The 19216-nt window shown below is 37.5% G+C and overlaps 1 protein-coding gene across 5 annotated transcripts in view; it reads left to right on the forward strand.

The window, feature by feature from the left end:
• RAPGEF4 (Rap guanine nucleotide exchange factor 4) overlaps positions 1–19216 on the forward strand; it is a 141162-nt gene that overhangs the window by 59195 nt on the left and 62751 nt on the right. For all 5 annotated transcript variants that reach the window (XM_052675641.1, XM_052675642.1, XM_052675645.1 and 2 more), the window contains 2 exons: positions 4382–4454; positions 5498–5562. In XM_052675641.1, coding sequence (XP_052531601.1) covers positions 4382–4454; positions 5498–5562 — 138 coding nt within the window. The remainder of the gene's footprint in view (positions 1–4381; positions 4455–5497; positions 5563–19216) is intronic.

Raw genomic sequence — 19216 nt, forward strand, 5'->3', positions numbered from 1 at the left:
GGCAGCAGGAGCGCACCTGATAATACAGGGTCTTGAGGTTACATTGATCCAGCAGCTTCAGAAGAGGATTTACCACCCAGTGTTTTATGGCCATGGGGCAGGGCAGTGCATAGTGGCATTGTGTTTTGAGGCTGAGAGTGGGGACGTTAAGAAGAAAGATAAGATTGTGTGTGTTATGGTCTGCATAACCTCCTTCAGTGTTAGAAGACTGTCACTTCCAGTTATGTGTATTCACTATGGCATGGGGAACCTTTAGAACCTTTAGAAGTTGGGCTTGGCTCCCTAGTGCTTTGCAAGTGAAGTTCTTACTGAACAGCCCATAGTTACTCCTTCCTGACCAGAGGACTGCTGGACTTAGGAGTATATCTGGAGTGGATCTTGACCAGTTGGGCATAAATCTGTGAGCTGGTTGTGTTAATACTGATGCTTTGCTATGCAACATGTGTGGAAGACAACAGAGACACCTCAATTTTCTTTGCATCTTCCTGGCTTGTTTTGGAATGTTTGTATTAGATCTCTTCTTTTGGTCAGTCTTTCCCTTTAAACAGAGATTAGGTCTTCAGTACTTGCAGTAGATGAGACTAATGCTGAGATGTTTTATACGCCTTGTGTACAATAGGAGATGCGTAAGGGGTTCAAACAGAGTTTGTGCTGGAATTATAGTAATGGCCTTTCTAAACATAATCATATAAAAAATTTACCAAAGTGCATTTGTGGTATAGAAGAAAATCCAGTGAAGTCGTGAAGGCAGCTGAGACTCATCACCAGCTAACCAAGAGGCGCCTTTAAAAACTGTTTGCATGAAAATTCACCTCCAGCACATCCCCAGTGAGGAAAGCATGCTACTTGTTATTCATCTTTTCCTCCTTTCCTCCCATCCTCTGCTGCTCCTCACCAGTGCTCTTCTGTGCTTTAGGCTATAGCAGTGACTGGAAAGGTCATGTTAATTTTTACTACTGTGTGGATGTGGGATAGTCACTAACTGGAAGAAAAAAATATGGTCTTTATTACTTGTGCTGTCAGATTAGCTGCAAGAAGTGTCTGATCTTTAAGCTATTGCGTGATAGAGTTTGTAAATTGGTAGAAATCTGAAGACTGAATGAATAGGTCACTGAGTGTAGTTCTAAAACCTGCTGTCACATTGGATTTACAGAACATGACAACTGCTAATAAACAAGCTTATATGATAGTTTCACAATGAAACCTTATCCAGAGGACACTCCAACAGTGGAATACACTCTCAGAAGCCTTTTGTAAATATTTAGTCTGTTTATCTTCAGGATCATTTTAAATGTCATCTACCAGAAAAATTTTACTGATTGCATTTTCTTTTCATTAACAGATATTACATGCTCAATTATTGTGTTCTCCTGATTGTCTCAGCTTTGAGGGAGCTCAGCTTGTGAATTTTTATGCAGTTATTTTTATTTTTGCATATTTATGTTTCCCAGTGGACAGCATTTACCATACTTTTTGACTAGTGTCCTTTGACATTTAACTTGGCTGATAAGCTGGCAACATTTTAGGTGTAAATTGTGCCTTCCTCCCCAAACCCGGGTATCTTACGGACTCCATGTGTAGGCAGTCCTGTCAGCCTTCCCTCAAGGTACCTAGGTATAGAAGGTAGCTTAATTTATACTGAAATCTGCTGGAGGAGTCTGAACAGATGAGCCTTCTGAGGGCATGTCCGGAACTGGTGCCTCTTCTGGTATTTTGCCTGACTTTCTGCAAAGACTGCACTATGCTGTGCTTGCTCCTTCAGTCTCCTCAGTAGACTTACCCAGGACAGGTTAGGGCTTTCGTGTGGAAGATGACAAAGTGCAAGTCCTTGGCAGCCTATGCTTATGTTCTTTTCGGACTTTGCCATCCTGAGTGTCAGGTGGGGCTCAGTATGGCTAGGGGCCTCCGTAAATGAGAAGTCTTCTAGTGTTCCTAAAACTTACACTGAGTGTAAATAATGCAGCAAATAATACAGCGGAGTGCAAAACTGCATCTGTCTTCCCTGCCTGTTTGGTGAAAATCAGACCTCCATCCAAAGTCAGATGTTTTTTATTGTTTTTTAATTTTCTTTGAAAGATGCATTGTGTTCCAAAACCTGCAAAGTGACAGCTTCTTAAAATATCTTTGGATATTTTACTGCTTCATGGCAAAAAACTGTGTGGTTTTTTCCCAGCTTATGTTGTACAGGGCAGTTGCATAAGAAAGTCAGAGGAATTATCCCTAAGCAGAAATTATGCACATTTGGTACTCAATAGCAAGCGATTCTATCCTCTTCATGTGCTATATGCAATTCTGGCTTATTCTACCTGCAAGACTTGTGCAGGTAGCTAGGCTTCAAAATTTCGTGGAAATTGCATGGTGTTCTGTTTTATTTCATAAGAAGAACAAGCAGGAGAAATATTAGAGAATTAATGAAAGAAAACTGCTCTGCAGTGTATGATGATTGTGAGTGTGATATAGGGAATGCATATATTTGAAAACTAAAAAGAGAAAATTACTGTTGTCCTACTATTGAAGTTCCTTGTCAAGGTGCATTAAATGTGGACTAATGATGTATTTCTGGAAAAATGCTACCTTGGATAAAACAAAACAAAGAACCGAATATCATCTGATTGATCTAATTTGATTTTAATCTTATTTCCAATGAAACATTTCAGCTTTCCATTTTTAAACCGAATTCCAAGATGAAATTAAGTAGAAAAATAGAACAAAGGGTTTACCTACTCTGTGAATAAAATGTGATTTCAGCCCCTTATAACATGTTCTCCTTTCTCTCATTTTGTCAACCAAAATGAGTCTTTTCCCTTGTTTTATATGTACGGCTTACTTACTGAACTGAGAATGTAGTTACTTCTTGTGTTATTCCTCTTGCTGAGTTTCAGGCATAGGACTGGAAACAAAGCATGGGAAAGTGAATGGCTTGGGAAAGAAAATAGGAGAGCCTTATTCTCAAATTCAATAGTAGATTGTATTTTGTGTGACTGACCTGGAATAAAACATAATTTAACTCCTATGAGTTTTCAGCTGGATTATGGGTGAGATTTAAATAATGTTACTAAGCTTTAGGATGTAATCGCACGTCTAAAAATAGGATTGGATTAAGATTAATGTAATCTTTGTAGCTTTTGTTATTATTTAGAATGCAAGACATTCATTCTTCAGTATTAGAACAAATAAGATTTTCATATGCATCTCTAGGAAAAAAACATCATTAAAAGAATAATTCAAGCATCTGTTAAACTCTAGCAGACAGCATTTAGAAAGTGAACACATGCATCCCAACAGCTCCATAATGCAAAGGACAAATCTTTTTCATTAAAATCGGTCTATCAGGAAAGCTTTTTAACTCAATTGTTATGCGTGTTTACTTGAAACCTATGTGTATTTCTACTGACTGTTCATGTTCAGCTCGCTGCACAACCTACGGACCACATAATACGTTTTGTTTATGCTGATCAGCAGCATCCCTGTTGCACAAGCTTGCTTTGTGGCTGTTCCAAAAAAGGGAATTATAATAGTTTATCCTTGACTATGGCAGTAGCATAGCGTGATTGAAAACTCGAATGTATCAGTTATTCTTTGAATGATTTGTATGTGACAAGGAAGTTGTGTTTTTTTTCCCCGTGGTGTTATACTTGTGGATTTCTTAAGCCCCAGACAGAGCTTTGAACCTTTTTCATCTTGTCACTGACATTCACTGAAGAAAAACATCAGTTACTTACATCAATTACAATTACGTAGTTTACAGTTGTACAAAAGGCATTATTTTTACAGTTACAAAATTTTATTTGACTGCCTGATTTATGTGAATGTATACATAGAATTGGTGCTGTGTCTGTTGCGTAGCCTTACAGTTTTGAAAACCAAACTTTTGCTTCCCTAATGTGTTAGAAGTACATGTTTGGAGTCTTAGCAGTAAATCCTGTCTGTTTCAAATCTGCTACCAAAATTATAGTGGTATATGAGTCTTATTCTTATTTCACAGATTTGTTTCCATCCATCCTTACAATAAAGCTTGAGCTTTCTAGCTCAAGTTTAGCAGAGCGGCGTAATTTCAAACAAGCTTTTAAGCAGTCTGTATGGGAAATCACACAACTAAGGACGATATTAATTTATTAGAACCCTACAAGCCATGCTTTGGGGAAATCAAGGAGGGAACTGTCTTAGCACAGCTCTTAATAAAATAAAGATGGTGTGCTCAAATCAAGAACACTAGCCTTGTAGCACTAATAGTAAAGACATGTTCAACTGTCTCAGTCACGAACTGCTTGTGGGCATGTGAAGTACGAAGCAACAGGCACACAGATACAAGTATTACAGCATACATCTGTACTGACTTATACATCTGTAACTGACTGAATTTGCCATTGTTGTCTTTCAGAAATACCGACAGTATATGTCTGGACTTCTTACTCCTCCTTATGGTGTTATGGAAACTGGCTCCAACAATGACAGTAAGTATGAGAAAATACAAATCAAATGTTATGGAAATTAGAGGGAAGAAGAAAAAGGTCGATGAACATCTTTTGGTTTGTGATGTGAGAATTTAAATGTTAAATTCAAGTCAGATATTCAACAGATATTTCTGTTCTGCATAGGAGGAAATAATTTGGAACTTTCTTGATTGCTTTCTTAACTGTATACCACTGCATACAGAACTGTACACAAATCAGTACACTGATTGTATTATGTCACATAGCATTTAAATAGTTGTAGATGCTACATAAATTCTGTGGAATGCAACTATGAGTCCTGCTAGTAAAATACATTTTACAGACTGGCTGACTTACTATTATTATTCTCTAGTTATGGTATGCTATGCAACTTATTTGATAACATGAGTTAGCATTTGGAAAGAGAGCCTGCAGCAGGCATGCTGTTCTCTGACCCTAGTTATGCAGGTAAATAAGTTTCAGTGTGGTTTTGCCTCATGAGAATCTGTCAGACTGTGGGATAACAGTTTAAACATGAGTCCAAGGGCAGTCTTTGGAATGTACCACTTCTGTTAATTCAAAGTATTTGCACTGAATTGCCAGAGGATTACTTAGATGCCTACTTGGATGCTATCTAATGGCCTACTCTTGCATCAGTACATTTTGGGCCGTATGTTTTGTGATCAGTATATTGTACATAGCACAGTGTAGCATAACTGTCCTAGGTAGTACAAACACAGTGCTGCATCTGACTTCAGATAATAAAACACAGATAACATCAAATGAAAAAATATAACTAATTCCTGTATATGTACTTCAAATAGTAAGTTGTGAGCAAGTATAATTTCTAGCAACCTTAAACTAAGGAGCTAACTTTGTCTTTTTTTTCTAATGGAAGAATTTTGCCAGAATAAATGTTCTTGTTTTTTTTTTTTTTTTTAATCTAAAAATCATATATGAATATTTGTTATCAAAGTTTTAAAGATGTCAAATTCCTTAGTAATAAATATCTCTTTTGTGACATAAAGAATATGCAGTATTTATTTACTGTATTCTTTTTTCAGGAATGCCAGATAAGGACAGTATGTCAAGCGGTGCTCTTTGCCAAGTTTCTAAAAATTATAGTAAGGTAAACAGCTTATTTTTGCCTTTGGATTTTGATGGGAAACTTTTGGTAGATGGGAAGATCTGTGAGAGTTTGTGTCACAGTCTGATTATCATCTCCCTGTAAAGAAGGTAGGTGGTGAAGGCAAAGAAGAAAGGCATCTTGGTGATAGGACCTGAATATAGCCAACTGATCATAAAATTCAGAGTTCTGTTTTAAGGCTGTACTGAGTCTAACTGATGTGTGGGCATAGTTCAAGCGCTTTGCACAGGGCGAATCTTCTACTGTGTTCAGAGTGCAGCTGTATTTCCCAGTTCCCCTTTATAAAGAATTCTGTGCCTTTGGTCTCACCAGATCAGGACTCCCATGAAAGAACTTGTGATTATTACTATGCTGGCATTCTGCAATTATAGTGTGGGAAGAACACTATAGTATTGGACATGGGTGTGAAGATTCTAAACTTTTAGGGTTTATTTTATAGAGAGAGTAGGAAGGTTATAGTAACAAATAACTCCTTGGATGCCTCCTTTCTGGATAAAGGAGTTTAATTGGATGCATTTATGTGATGTCTATAAAAGGTAAAAGGATTTTTTTGTTATATAAAATGCATCTCTTAACAGCAGATAAAGACAATATTTTAGCATGTTTCCCTCGTGGAAATAACTACTTCCACCTCTCTTTCTGTCTGTCCTGCTTCATTGAGGGTACTTTCTTAATTGCCACATTTAGCCTTTAATAAATGTATAAATGAAATAGTATGCAGTACCTTTTGCTTGTCTTATTCACTAATGTTGTACCACTTCCTGACACAATCTTACCCTTTATGATAATAAGTATTCTTCCATGCTTTAAGTAATAATTCATAGATACTTTTGTATCTCTTACTCTGTAAGCATCTTAAAAAGATTTGAAAAGTCAGTGTTGTAAAGGAGCACTTGCAAAGCTGTACGTGAGAGTTAAGACCCCTCAACAAAAGTGTCAAATGTAGTATACAAACGGAAAGATGCATTATTTTCTGAAGGAGGTAGAGCTAACAAGTTAAATGCATCCTGGTCCATACTGGTGGTATTCCCCCAGTGATGGGCAGTAATGCTTGGCTAAGAAGCATATGCACTTTCAGGTTCCGAGTATTTTAGAAACCACGCAAAGTCTTGTGATTATCACTGCTGCTGATAGCTGTGCTTTTCTAGCAGAAGTGGACTCTTTGCGTACAAAGTAATGTTCAGTTGTGTTGGAGACAGAACTTGACTGGGAAACCTTAAAATTATACAATCACTTTTACAGGAATTAGGTCCTTAGCAAACTTAGCTTCTCTTCCAAGACATATAAAACAGCCATCCTTTTCCCTCCCACGCTCTGTAGACATTTCAGTGGAGAGAAACTGAGAGAGTAAATATGTGACAGATGCTTGTCACCTTGTTTTGTCCTGGAGGAGCTCAGACAGTCCCATGACAAATGTAGCAGTACCTACACAGCACAGAAATAGTTCATGAATTCTAGTTCAGTGTTTTTGCCATATGTCCATAGTTCTAATTCTGTTAAATGAAAGGTAAGTGTAACAGAAGTAAATACTTAAGTATTTTATTTACTGCATGCGAGCTTCTTTCCTGCATTTTAAAATAGTACAACTGTTACAGCATTACACATCTAGATCATTGTGTCCTGCTGTCAGTTTTGAATGATCAGAGAAAAACTATGATTGCAGGGCCAAATTCCCAAAGTGTTGCCAGCTATTTGAAATACAAAGCAACAAGCTACCAGAACACAGTCTGTGTTCATATGTTTTATATATTTTGTACGTTCCACTGTCATATGCGGCTGCAGAAATTGCTAATGCATCAGGGACAGGCATTCAGTCAGGGAAATGGTAGTGTTTGCAGAATATCTTTGAATTACTTTATCTTATTATTGCTGGAATGATGCTTGTAGGACTGGCAGCCAAGGGTGAGGCCTGCAAGCTGCTCCATAATGGCCTGACAGACTGAGCAAGGGACTTTCTGAAATTCAGAGAAAGTTTCTCAAAGTCTTTCATGTTGCAAGAAGATATTACATGCTTAGAAGGAGATAACATCATTTCTTCAGTAATCTTAATGATACACTTATATCTGTTTCTCTGGTTTAGTTTTGCAGGGAAATTAATAACTATAAATAATTCTAATAAAATCAAATATATTCCACTCTTGATGTAGAAAAATGTGTGTTTTTCTGTTACAGCTTGTGCTGAGCCATTTTTAAGGACTATAATAGTTTAGTTTCCATGTTTGCTAATTATTTGGGTTTCATCTTCATAGCTTATTTTTTTCTCTTATCACATCTCTTATTTTTTGATGAGTAACGCAAGATTTTTCTTTTAATGTATGCCTTGAAATTTTCTCACCATATGGGGATGTTTGCTTTTCCTAGTTCATTAAAATCTATTAAAAATAATTCTGTTTGGAGAAGGCAGCAAAGAGATTTTCTAACACCAAACAAGAATTAATTTGCATTTAGGATTACATTATTGAGCATCACTTAATACAATGTAACAGTTAAATTGAGCATAAAATACGTGGAATATGTTACACTCTCCGGTTACATCTTGAGAAATGGAAACAGAATCAAATTTAAGCCATATTAAATAAGGAAAAATCACACATCATCTGTCTTTCTAACTAGTCAGTCTGATATCAGTGCAATGGTCTTACTAGCTCCAGTTTTTGAACCTTCTGATGGAATAGATTGGAATGTAACTGGATCTGCTAGGTGATTATAACCATAAAGAAAAAATGACAAAATCAATAATAATTTCAAATACATTTTTGGAAAATATACAGAAGAGTACTTAAAAGACAGGGGAGGTCAGGCTCCAGTGAGCAGACAGAATAGGTAGTGGTTCTTTCTCCATATATTACCAGCAGAGCTGGCAGCAGGGTTGCGTGGTGGTTCCACTACAAGATCTTGTTTTTACAATTTGGCCAGTTTCTCACTGCTTAGACTGAATTTTTCATGCTGAGAGTTTGCTCTGGCTGATTTTTAAGTGGAAATATATCAAACCTCTCTGACATTGAGGTTGGGGGGGAAATGCACACTGCAGGTTAAAGAGCTTTTCCCAATGATACTTGGGAACCTGTCCTGTTGACTAGGAGCTTGACATTTAGGGCTTGTTCTGACAGGAACGAGTGCTATTGGTGACTCTACAAAATAAGCCATCATATTATGCCTTGAAAAACATTATTTGAAACAGACTAATTAGGGGCACATAAAAGTTTTTCCATGCAGGCTGTGTGCCTTGTATGTAGAATTCCCAAACTATGTCTTTGGTCCTGCACTGCTTGGGCATTACTGTGTCCATGGTGAAGAATATGTTTTTTGTTGCAGTGGCTGGTTCTAGTTATTAGAGTAACATTTTGAGTTCCAGCCAGAGACTGTAAACAAGAATGATTCTTGTCTCCCCTGTATGTTTACACCCTCTAGCTAGGAAAGGAGTAGAGAAATAACCCGTTGTTCTCTGGAGACATGAGATATATGATGGTTTTAAAGTAGAAAACAGCATGTCACAGAAAAGAGCTGTACAGACACAGGAATGAATGTGGATGAGAGGACAGTCCAACTGAGAGCATGAATCTTCACTCTACTGTGGTGCTTGGTGCTGCATGTGTTTTTCTGCTGTCAGAAAATGCCTAAAACTCCTTTGTATATTCAGCCCAAGAGATGATGGGAGCAATCCACAAGAAGGATAGAACTCTGATTAATGATAATTATTCTATTTATTTGAGTAGTTGGTAGTAAAAAAAAAAAAAAAAAAGTTCTAACCACGTTGATATTTCTAGTTGAAGTTCTGTGTTCTTTTCTGTAATGTGCAGTTCTTTTCTCCATAGAGCAGTTTGCTAAAAGAGCCCCCACGTTCTCAAGAAATGACACCAAAAACAAACAAAAAGCCCAACAACAAAAATAGTCTGCATGAAAGGGACGCTGAAAACTCAAGTGCTTGAAAGCAAAGCTTCAAGAGTGAAGGTTGACTGAGCAGTGTTAATGAAGTCCTCTTATCCGTGTTTGTTATGGTGCAGACTTAATTTCTTCATGTTTATTATGGTACAGACTTTGATTACCTACTCATATATATTTTTCCTGTGGCACATTCAATTAAAACAACACCTCACCTCAAAAAATCATGCCAGTTTTCTTTTTTTCTGCAACTTAATCTCTATGGCTGCTTTGAATAAATAAATAACCTGCAGAAATCTGTATCCTTTGTGTTAAAGCCTACATCCTTCTTTAGAAGGAAAGTGCTTCTGCATATTCTGAAGAAGGCATACTAAACACAGAAGATGTAAGGAGATTAATTGTATGAATTAGCACAACTTAGTCTTGATCCCAGGTGAAGATATATGGATATCTTTTTCTTTCTGAATTTTCTTATGTTTTGTTGCCTTTATCTTCCCTGTGTTGTCTTTAGTTTCTGTTGTGATAAAGAATTGCAGGAGCTCCCTCTAGTGCATGAAGTAATATTCAGAAAATACGCAAAACAAGTCTGTTAAATTTACAGGCTGGAAAGTCTCTTTTGTGTTTTTGATGTAATTGCTTGAAATCCTTTAGAGTGGAAGCTTATTGAAAGTGACTTATTTGAAGATATTTTTGTAGAGCAAACCTTCTTTCTGTAGGATGTGCAGGAACTCCTCTAAAAGTTACCTTTTTACCCAACTTCCTCCCTGATTAATTTTGACATCAAAAAAATGTAGATCGTATGTAGTTCCTTACTGAACTTTCAGTAAGGCTTGGATGCCATACTGATTGGTATGTATTTAAACAATTGGAATTATTGTGAAAATATAATTTACTATTTTATCAACTTTAACTGCATTTTAAGAAAGCACACTTAAGAGATCTTTCAGTTGACAGAGAAGGACATAATCTAAGTGTTAATTCCCAAAATACTGACATTTTCAACATTACCGGGCAAATGAATATTTGCTTATTTCAATTTTTGAACACTTAACTGCATCTATGGGCATTTTGAAGTATATTGTTTGTGAAGATGACAACACAGTTCACTAGATGCAGCCTTGAAGAGTCCATGCAAGATACAAGTAGTAACCGTGTTCACCCACCACGTTAGCTACTCTAGCGAAAACCATAGTAATTCCACTTCTGATTTCCCTGTAGTTCAATTTTCTTTTCCCAAATGACTGAGAAGAAAGCTTATCTTTTAACATATTCAGTAGACTATCAGATGTGAAGTTCGATAGACAATTAGCATAATACTAAAGGAAATTTTTCACATGCCTATGAAATTCAGAGCCTACAAGGCTGAATTGAAGAAAGGCAAAGCAGTAAAGCTAGCGGTGAATTTATAGTTGGAATGACAAGATACTCATTTGGAAGTGGTAACCTCTCTAACATTTACATAAAACTTGTAGAAGAGTTGTTTTCTGTGTGAATGTTTTATGTAACTGTCCAGTAGGAAGCATACACTAATTCCTAACCTTGCCTGGGTTCTATGCCAGAGTCTGTTGTCCAATAAAATGTTAACACAGGATTAAAAAAAAAATAAATTCTTTCATTTTCTGTTTTAAAGTGGTTGCATAAAAGCACTCTGTGCAACTATTTCTAAATAATGTCTCCATGCAGTCCTAACTACTGGTTACTTTTATGCGAAGGTAAAATATTCTTAGATGTCTGTTCTCAATTTTGCATTGAGGTGCTTAGGGTTCATTTGTCAACACAGCCTGTAACTATTTGGCTAGTGTAGAGGCTGTGCATATAGTTCTGGCCATGAGTCACATGGTGACAGCATATGGCAGGAGATATAACAAAGACAAAAGTGTGATGTGAGTAGGAGTCTGTGACAAATACGTTTTTCATATGTTAGTGATGAACTTCATCATGAAAAATGTGAAGGTCTATATGTCATCAGAGCTCTTTAATGTAAACAGAATTGTTAGTAGGGCTGCAGGTTTACAAAAGTAAGTTTTACGGAAGATAAATTTTTGCAGAACCATTGGGGAAGTTTCTGGGGCATGGCTGTGTGTAGCTCTAGCCATGTGGAGATTATGTACAGCTGTAGGCCTTCCTTCCAGACACCAGTGTGAATAGCAATGCCTCAAAGAAATGCTTGTGCCGCTTCATCATCTTTTATCCAATGCAGCTATCTGATGATCTGTAAAGTATCTGTGATCCGTAATTTTATTGTGTCTCCTGAATTCTGGAGGCCATAACAGCAGTTTCTATTGGAACCTATTTATTCTAATCATATAACAATACTTCAGTCTGACCAAGAGAGAGCTAGCCAGACTCATCTCAAAATGGAATTTGTAGTTGTGGTCAGCGATTCTCCTTTGATCTTTTATAATGCCAGAAGGAATAATATTGTAGGGGGAAATATAACCAAAAAAAGAGTCCTTGATTCAAATTGCTGCTTATCTATCAGTGTACTTGTCAAAATAATTTTACTTTGTAACATTCTTGATCCAGTTCAGGGATCCCTGTTCCTTGAAGCCTTCCATGAATTTGAAAGAAAAAAAACATGATCCCTACTTATGAAATGAGGACTTTTCATTGCTGTGACTCAGGACAGAATGAGGGATAAAGTATTCTACAGCATAGTGAGATTGTTGAGAGAGACAAGACTTCTCTTGGTACCTTTTGAACCTTTTACAGCAAACGGTGGAATTTTGCAACTTAAAGGTCCTGAAGAAATAGTTTTATCTTGAATTTTGATCTCTTTTTCTAAGAATAACAACACTGGACTGGGATGAAATATATCTAGGTGTTTTTATGTTTTAAAATATAAGCAAATGGCCGCATTTATCTTGGGATAATGGGAAAAATCATGAATAATACCCGGTAATACAGCACAGTTGTGTTGTGAGCAATGAAAAGAGTGTATCCCTTTTCTATCCCAATTGCAAAATATCTTTGGAACAATCATTGCTCATTTCTGAGGAATAGAAAACTAAACTTGAAAGAACGTGTCTATATCCATATGTAAGTGTTGCATGACTTTTTTTGAGGCATTGTGAAGCTACCTGAAAGACCAGATCAGAATAGTGTGGGTTTCATCATGAGGAAGAAATGAAAAGATGAAGAACTGAGGGGTGGGGAGGAGAGAGAAACCTTCCATCTCCAAGGTAACAAGTCGCATTCTAAACTAAATGTTAGAAGTAAGCAATGTGAGTTTTAAGTTCCTTGACTTCTATATTTGAGAGTTGCATAACATGTAAGATGTACTCTGCATTTGTCTCAGCCAAGAGTCTCTTCAAGCAAATGTTATTTTTGTGCTCTCACTCCTCTTATTGTTTGTTTTTCATGTCAGTCTTTGTAGCAATTTGTTTGCATCCTAATCCTATGTAATTCTGATTTGTACTGCCTGCTATGATGCAAGGAAGTACTGCTCCAAGCAGCTTGCAGCCACAGAAAAGATGGACTGACTGTCAGGCAGAAAGGTGCTGGTTGCTTCAGAACCTTGTAAGGCACACAACTTACACGTGAACTTATATTTTAACTGATTTTTTTTTCTGATTTTTTTTTTTCTTCTGTGATCATCCTGGAACACACTGGGAGTGGGAGGACAAAGTTCGGAAATCAGCAGACATCAACAGACACAACTGAGTGATACATATTTATTTATTTTGCTATTCAAAAGGAATCTGCCTTACAGTTTCATTTGTTAGACTAGGAATGCTGAGTAAAAGCAGTAAGCAAGTACTTGACTGCTCCCAGTGTAACCTTTCCAGAACTAGATTTCAGAGGTGAATGGGCGATCTAGGGAAAGCAATTTGGATACTGAAATGTTTCCTCTTTGTGGGAATAAAGTGCATTTTCCCACTGTTGCCTAATTGAATGAGTATTGTTGTCATAGTTTAGACAAACACAATGAACAAAAGGAAAATAAGAAATTCCAAGAAGATGCTAAAAATTGTAGAACATTCATTATAGTGAAGCAGCTGTGGAAAGTTATTTGGATATGAAAATCGATCTTGCTTTCAGCTGTGTAGAGCAACATAGCATATAGCTTTACCTGCCAGTGCTGGCAAGGGCAGTCTGACTGTATGTACTGTGGAGTCACATTTAATGACTCTTGTTCTATGGCTGTGTCTTTTGTGTGATTCTGTCCCAACCCGTAAAAACATGCACATATGCTCCATTTATCTCTTGCAGTTGAAAGGCAGAAAGAGTGGGTAATTACAGTGAAAAAAAAAAAAGGTCCTTTTCAAGGTTCATGTCTTCAGGCAAGTCAAGCGTATACAAGTAGCATTTGGCACTTATATTTGAAACAGCAAAGTGAATTTTTTGAATCTTATAATTATTTTTTCAAGTTTGGCAGATGAATTAGGTCAAGGATCTTAAAATCAGATTCCATTTAGTTACTCATTTCATCTCTGAGAGCACTTTGACTTCTTGTCCTACAGTGCATGCAGGAAATTGGAATTCCACAAAGTCGAATATAGTTCTGAAGTAATCAATGTGTCTGACTTAGCAACATCTTTTCTTTAGCTATGTACAGATGACAAAAATTTGAGAGGTTAATAAATAGTGTGGAAAAGCAAGCTGTCCAGCGACTTTTGTTTTTTCTTAGTGTTGCCTAGATGTAAGCCAGGAACCTCGTGTACTGACAACACCACCAAAACTATGGAGCTCAATTACAGCCATTTGGAATGAGAAAAGCTGAGGCAAAAATGTCAGATAGCTACAAAAGAGATGAAAATGTAATTTCCCGTGATGTTAGGGGCAAATGCAGTTTGGGTATTTAAAGATTTATGATTTTTCATTATTTATTCTTTTTGTAAATTTCCTTCTGGAAGAAAACTTGGCAAAAGAGTGTGAATGTTTGATCTCTGCATGCTTTATCATCAGTGATGCAGCTGTCTTAAAATTAAAGATTGCAGTTAGTGAGGAAATACAAATACATATTGCTGAGTTGGCTAACAGAGAAATGAAAAGAATACATAATTTGGGTTTTGAAGTAAAAACGAGGAGGGGGAAAAAAGCATACTTCCATTACGAGTTATTACATTGCTGCTAATTAGTGTTATCCAGTCACATTTCTTTTCATCTTAGGAAATAAGCACATATAAACAATTTGTATAATAACCTTAAATATAAACTGGACGGAGGAGGAGCCAGTAATTTAATGGGGGTGTGTTATGATTAAGTCTTTGTAAACTTCTCAGTACCGCTTTGTTCACTCTCACTGTGTAAGGTCACTGACTTCAAATATCTGAATCTGAGGAGTCTTAAAGGAGCATCTCTCATGCCACATTCTTCCCTTGTAGCATTTTGCACAGTGGTTCAGCTGGTTATTTCTCACCTGAACCATAAACTAATTCAGTCCACCTGAGAGCCCCACAGGTGTCAGCAGTGTCCTCAGGCAAAGAAGCAGATAAGGGTGACTGGGCAGTAAGCCATGTTGGGAGCAGACCTTATGGTAAGAGAGCAGAACTGTCAGAAGAACATTAACCTTTTTTTTCTGAGCTTAATTTTCTGCTCTTCTACCTGAGATTTAACTTCCTGACCAAGGGTGGAACACAGCAGTCTTGCTTCAGGCTGCTGTGAACTATCTGGGGTGTTAAATATCTAACCTCTGGACAAAGCATTGCTGGGCTTGTCAGCTGTGGGCTGTGAGAATCTCTGCAGCCTTCTTGTATCTCGTATCTCTGCAGCGATCTTCAGCTGCTGGGTGGGCAGAGGAGTAGCAGACTAGGCAAGTTTTCATCAGGCCTTCTTGCAGTGCTGTTGCAGCTCACTGCAAAGTCACCGACAAATCTGTATGATTTCAATCTCAAGCGCCTAAACACAGATTTGTATGATGTATTCCTGTTACAGCTGTAATACTCATGCAGAAATAGGCAAACAGTTTTCCTCTCTCTCTCTTCCCCTCTTCTTGGGTTGTCTTAATTGTATTCAGAGACAGCCTAAATTACGGACTGTGGTCTGCTAACTGCTGCATTCTGGCACCTGTTCCAAATGAGTCTGGGAAATGGGCCCAGGAGCCTTTTGTCGCTAGCTGCGCAAGGTTCCTCATCTAGTCCGGCAAAACTCTAGGGGTCCACAAGATAAAGCGGTCTCACCCTTCCTTCTTTATTTTTCCTTTGTCTTCTTTTTTTCCCCCCTTTTTCTGTCTCCTTCCCTTACCCCTCCCCCCCCCCCCCATTTCAGTTTGCACTCACCAAATGATAGTGCGCTTCTGCAGATTACAGGGGAATGTTGCAAAAAACATCTTGACAAACCTGTAAAAGTAAGTTTAGTTAAATTTCTTCTACTGTAAATGTTTATGCTGCTCCACAGTGATTCTGGGCCTCTCTGTGTAGCAGTGGCTCTCCCATCTTCCTGGGATAGTAGTCCAAGCTGGGAAGTGAGGAGGGAGAAGGAAACCAGGAGACTGCCTGAATGCTACTCCATCTGTTCAATTTCTTCAGTATTACAGTGTTCTTGATAGACTGTCTTTTGCTTGGCTTTTCTGCTGTGAAGTTTGGGGTAGAGAGTATGGACTGCTGCCTGGGAAGTGCTGCATGACCTTGTGGCACTACAGATACGTGGCAATCTGCAACAGTGTTTATTGGCCTTTACTGTTCCAGAGGTTCTTCTGGGGAGGATGTACTACCCTTTCCCCAAGGTAGTCTCTTAGACTTACTGTAATGGAAAAGCTGCATATTTATACATTTTTTCAGAAACGTTTGGTATTTTAGACAAACAAGTCAGCTGTGAGTATTCTGTGTGATCAGAGTCTCCAGGCTGGTTTGGATTACAGTAATTAAACTTCTCTGCAGCAGTGAGCATTAGCTGTTCATCTTCATGCTGTGATTTACTTAACCTAATGCAGAAGTAGCTATCTTTTATACAGCCTACAGCGGTCCTCTCTAAGGAGACAGTTAAGCCAAAGAAGATTTGGAGTTTATGATTAAAAAGGAGGTGAGCAGTTGAGAGATGGTAGGGACAGAATTTCAGTTGAAGGAAGCAATGTTTTTAGTACTGATGTAAAAATTAACAGCAACATTAAGGATAAAAAGAGGAAAGGAGATAAATTATGAAATACAACAGGTCCCTTTCCATTTCATGAAGACAAGGTTGGTTCTGTGATGTCCCTATAAGCTAGACATCATAGAATTTACAGAACTTGAGATACATACTGAGGGAGGTAAAAAAAGGTCATTTCTTTCAGAAACATACTGTAGAGAATTGGGATGTAAAGAGATGTGGCTAGCTAGGGAAAATGTCAGGTAGAGTAATTCTACCTCTCTGTATCAGTCCTGAATTAATTATTTTAATTATTCCAGTGTTCTGTGAGCATTTCTGGAACTTCCTCCCCCACCCCCCCATGCCCCCACGTTGCAGTAGAGGTCCATTTAGCAGCAGAAAATGCTCACATTATGCATATAAGTGTCTGAGCCCAACTAGTTATTGGGGAAGGTGACCTGAAACTCAAAACAATAAAAACAAATGTGAATGTGTTGATTTAAATGGCAGCAAACTGGGCAGTTGCAAGCTCTGTAGGAAGGTGGGAGGGGGTAAAGAGCAAATCTATAAAAATGAAATCTTTATTATTCAATACTAATTATGTTTTGTTCAGATAAGTAGGATTTGCTAGTATTGTTCTTTTACTATTTTCCTTAGGAATGCCGACTACTCACACAGATGTGTATTAGCTCATTTGTATTTTATTTACTGATTATTCTAATTGTATTATGGAATTAATATGAAAAACGGGATGTTAATCCATATTTTTTCAGATCTAATAATTTGATTCCAAGTACCCTTGTGTGATTTTAATCAATACAGTTACTTCCAATGAAGTATCAGAACAACACTGAATTAACTGATTGTATGTACGTCAGTTATGAGATTCATTTTATGCTGGTTAAATCTGTGGGATTACAGTTAGGTTTTATTGTGAAAGAGATGTTCCTACCCTTTATAGCCGTTATTTTCTCCCTGAATTTATAATGTTGGACTTCTCCCTTTGCTGAATAATCGGATCCTGATGTCTCTTGATGTTGGAAGGGGGATTTGATGTTCCTGAGTTTTCCTCAGAAGATGCATATTGCCTTCTGTGATTTGGTTCTGAGCTGTGAGGGCTGTTGTGTCCCAGGCAGGAACAGAAGCTGTCTGATGTCAAAACCAGTAGGAAAAAGGGTGTTTGCATAAGGAAATAAAATCTGGTATTCAGATGAAAGCACCCAATAAACTGCACAGTATTTGATATAGATGGGGCAGGACAGTTAACAGGTTCAGCATAAGAGCACCGTAGACTTTGACAAGGCTTTTGAAGTCAGGGAGAAAGAGGAGTTTTGAGGAAGATAAGAAGATTGTTTTGTGGATATTTGCCAAGAGCAGAATGCTTGTCTTTTTCACTGATGCACAAATAGGTAAATTAAATAGAAGTGCTTGAATGGGTTTTATGTTTATGACAGAAGACTGTAAGCTGTTGAAGTAATACTGGGCTGAAAGAAAAATGTTTGTGCTTTTTAAAAATGTGTTCTGGTCTAGCATTTATTGTGGGATTTCTTCTGTTTACTTTCATATGCTACAGAAACAGCCATTTACCTGTATTAGAAAGTATATTCTATGTAGATGGAAGAGATCTATGTAGATCATTAAAAATCATGTGATTTCCTTCTGAAGTAGCATAATGGATGATGTGGCATTGGATATTGCTAGATTATTCCTTCTCAGTTCATTTTTATAAATAATTCATTTCTGAAAAGGATGACAGGAAGGAGGAGGAGTAGATAGAGCAGTTGGAATCTGACACAGCTGTGCTTCCTTCCTTCAATGTTTCTTCATTTCGTGTATGTTCACACAGTACACTGTCCTGAACTGAGAAGACGAAGGAACCTGGAATCACCAGAAGAGACACAAAACAGGTTTAAATTAACATGCCTTCTCTGCTTGCCAGAGATGTTATCCTGGTGCTGCCCTCCCTGAGGAATTCAGGATATAATCTTCAATGAGCCCCATGTCACTTTGATGACTTCCTTTTTTTGTTAAAAACATTATAAAATACTTAGGGTGAAATTGTAGTGACTTGACTGCCAGGATTTTGCTTGCAACATTCAGTTGCTCGTTCTCGTTACTTGTCAGTGATGTGAATAGATACTGTCATCCTCATTTTACAGATGGAGAAGTTGAAACACTTTGAGGCAGAACAACTATCTGAGGTCATGTGATAAACTGGTATCACTCAAATGACAGTAGGGCTCTTGGCTCATTTGGTTGTTGTTTTCACTACACTGTAGAGTTTTAACAGGGTCACAATTTCACCCCTTAATTCACACTCTATCCAGTTTTTGCACCTAAGACTTCATCAAGTATTTCTCAGAGGGCAGTTCTGGTGATGGGTTTGCTCAAGGCACAGGTGAGTCCGTATAGCCACATTTGTCTACAGGCATGGCTCCTGAGAGCTTTGGAGCTTGTATGTGCAGAAGTTACAAAGGAATCTGGAAACAAATCCTCCTGAGCTTGTCAGTCTTTAGCTTCAATTTGGTTTGCTTTTGAATTGCTTATCTGAAGAATGTATTAGTGGCAAGTCTTAACATTGCTGTCTAATATTATTTTAATTTTTCATCTTCATTATAGTTTGCTTTTCAAGATGTATTTCAAGTAAACAGACTATTAAAGCAATAGATAATAAGAAAACAGTAGTTCTCAGGCAATTAAAAAAAAAAAATCATTGATTCTTTTGTAGATTAATAAAATGCAGCAG

The sequence above is a fragment of the Tympanuchus pallidicinctus genome, unplaced genomic scaffold, assembly GCF_026119805.1.
Source record: "Tympanuchus pallidicinctus isolate F22 unplaced genomic scaffold, pur_lepc_1.0 scaffold15, whole genome shotgun sequence".
Classification (NCBI taxonomy): Eukaryota; Metazoa; Chordata; class Aves; order Galliformes; family Phasianidae; genus Tympanuchus; species Tympanuchus pallidicinctus.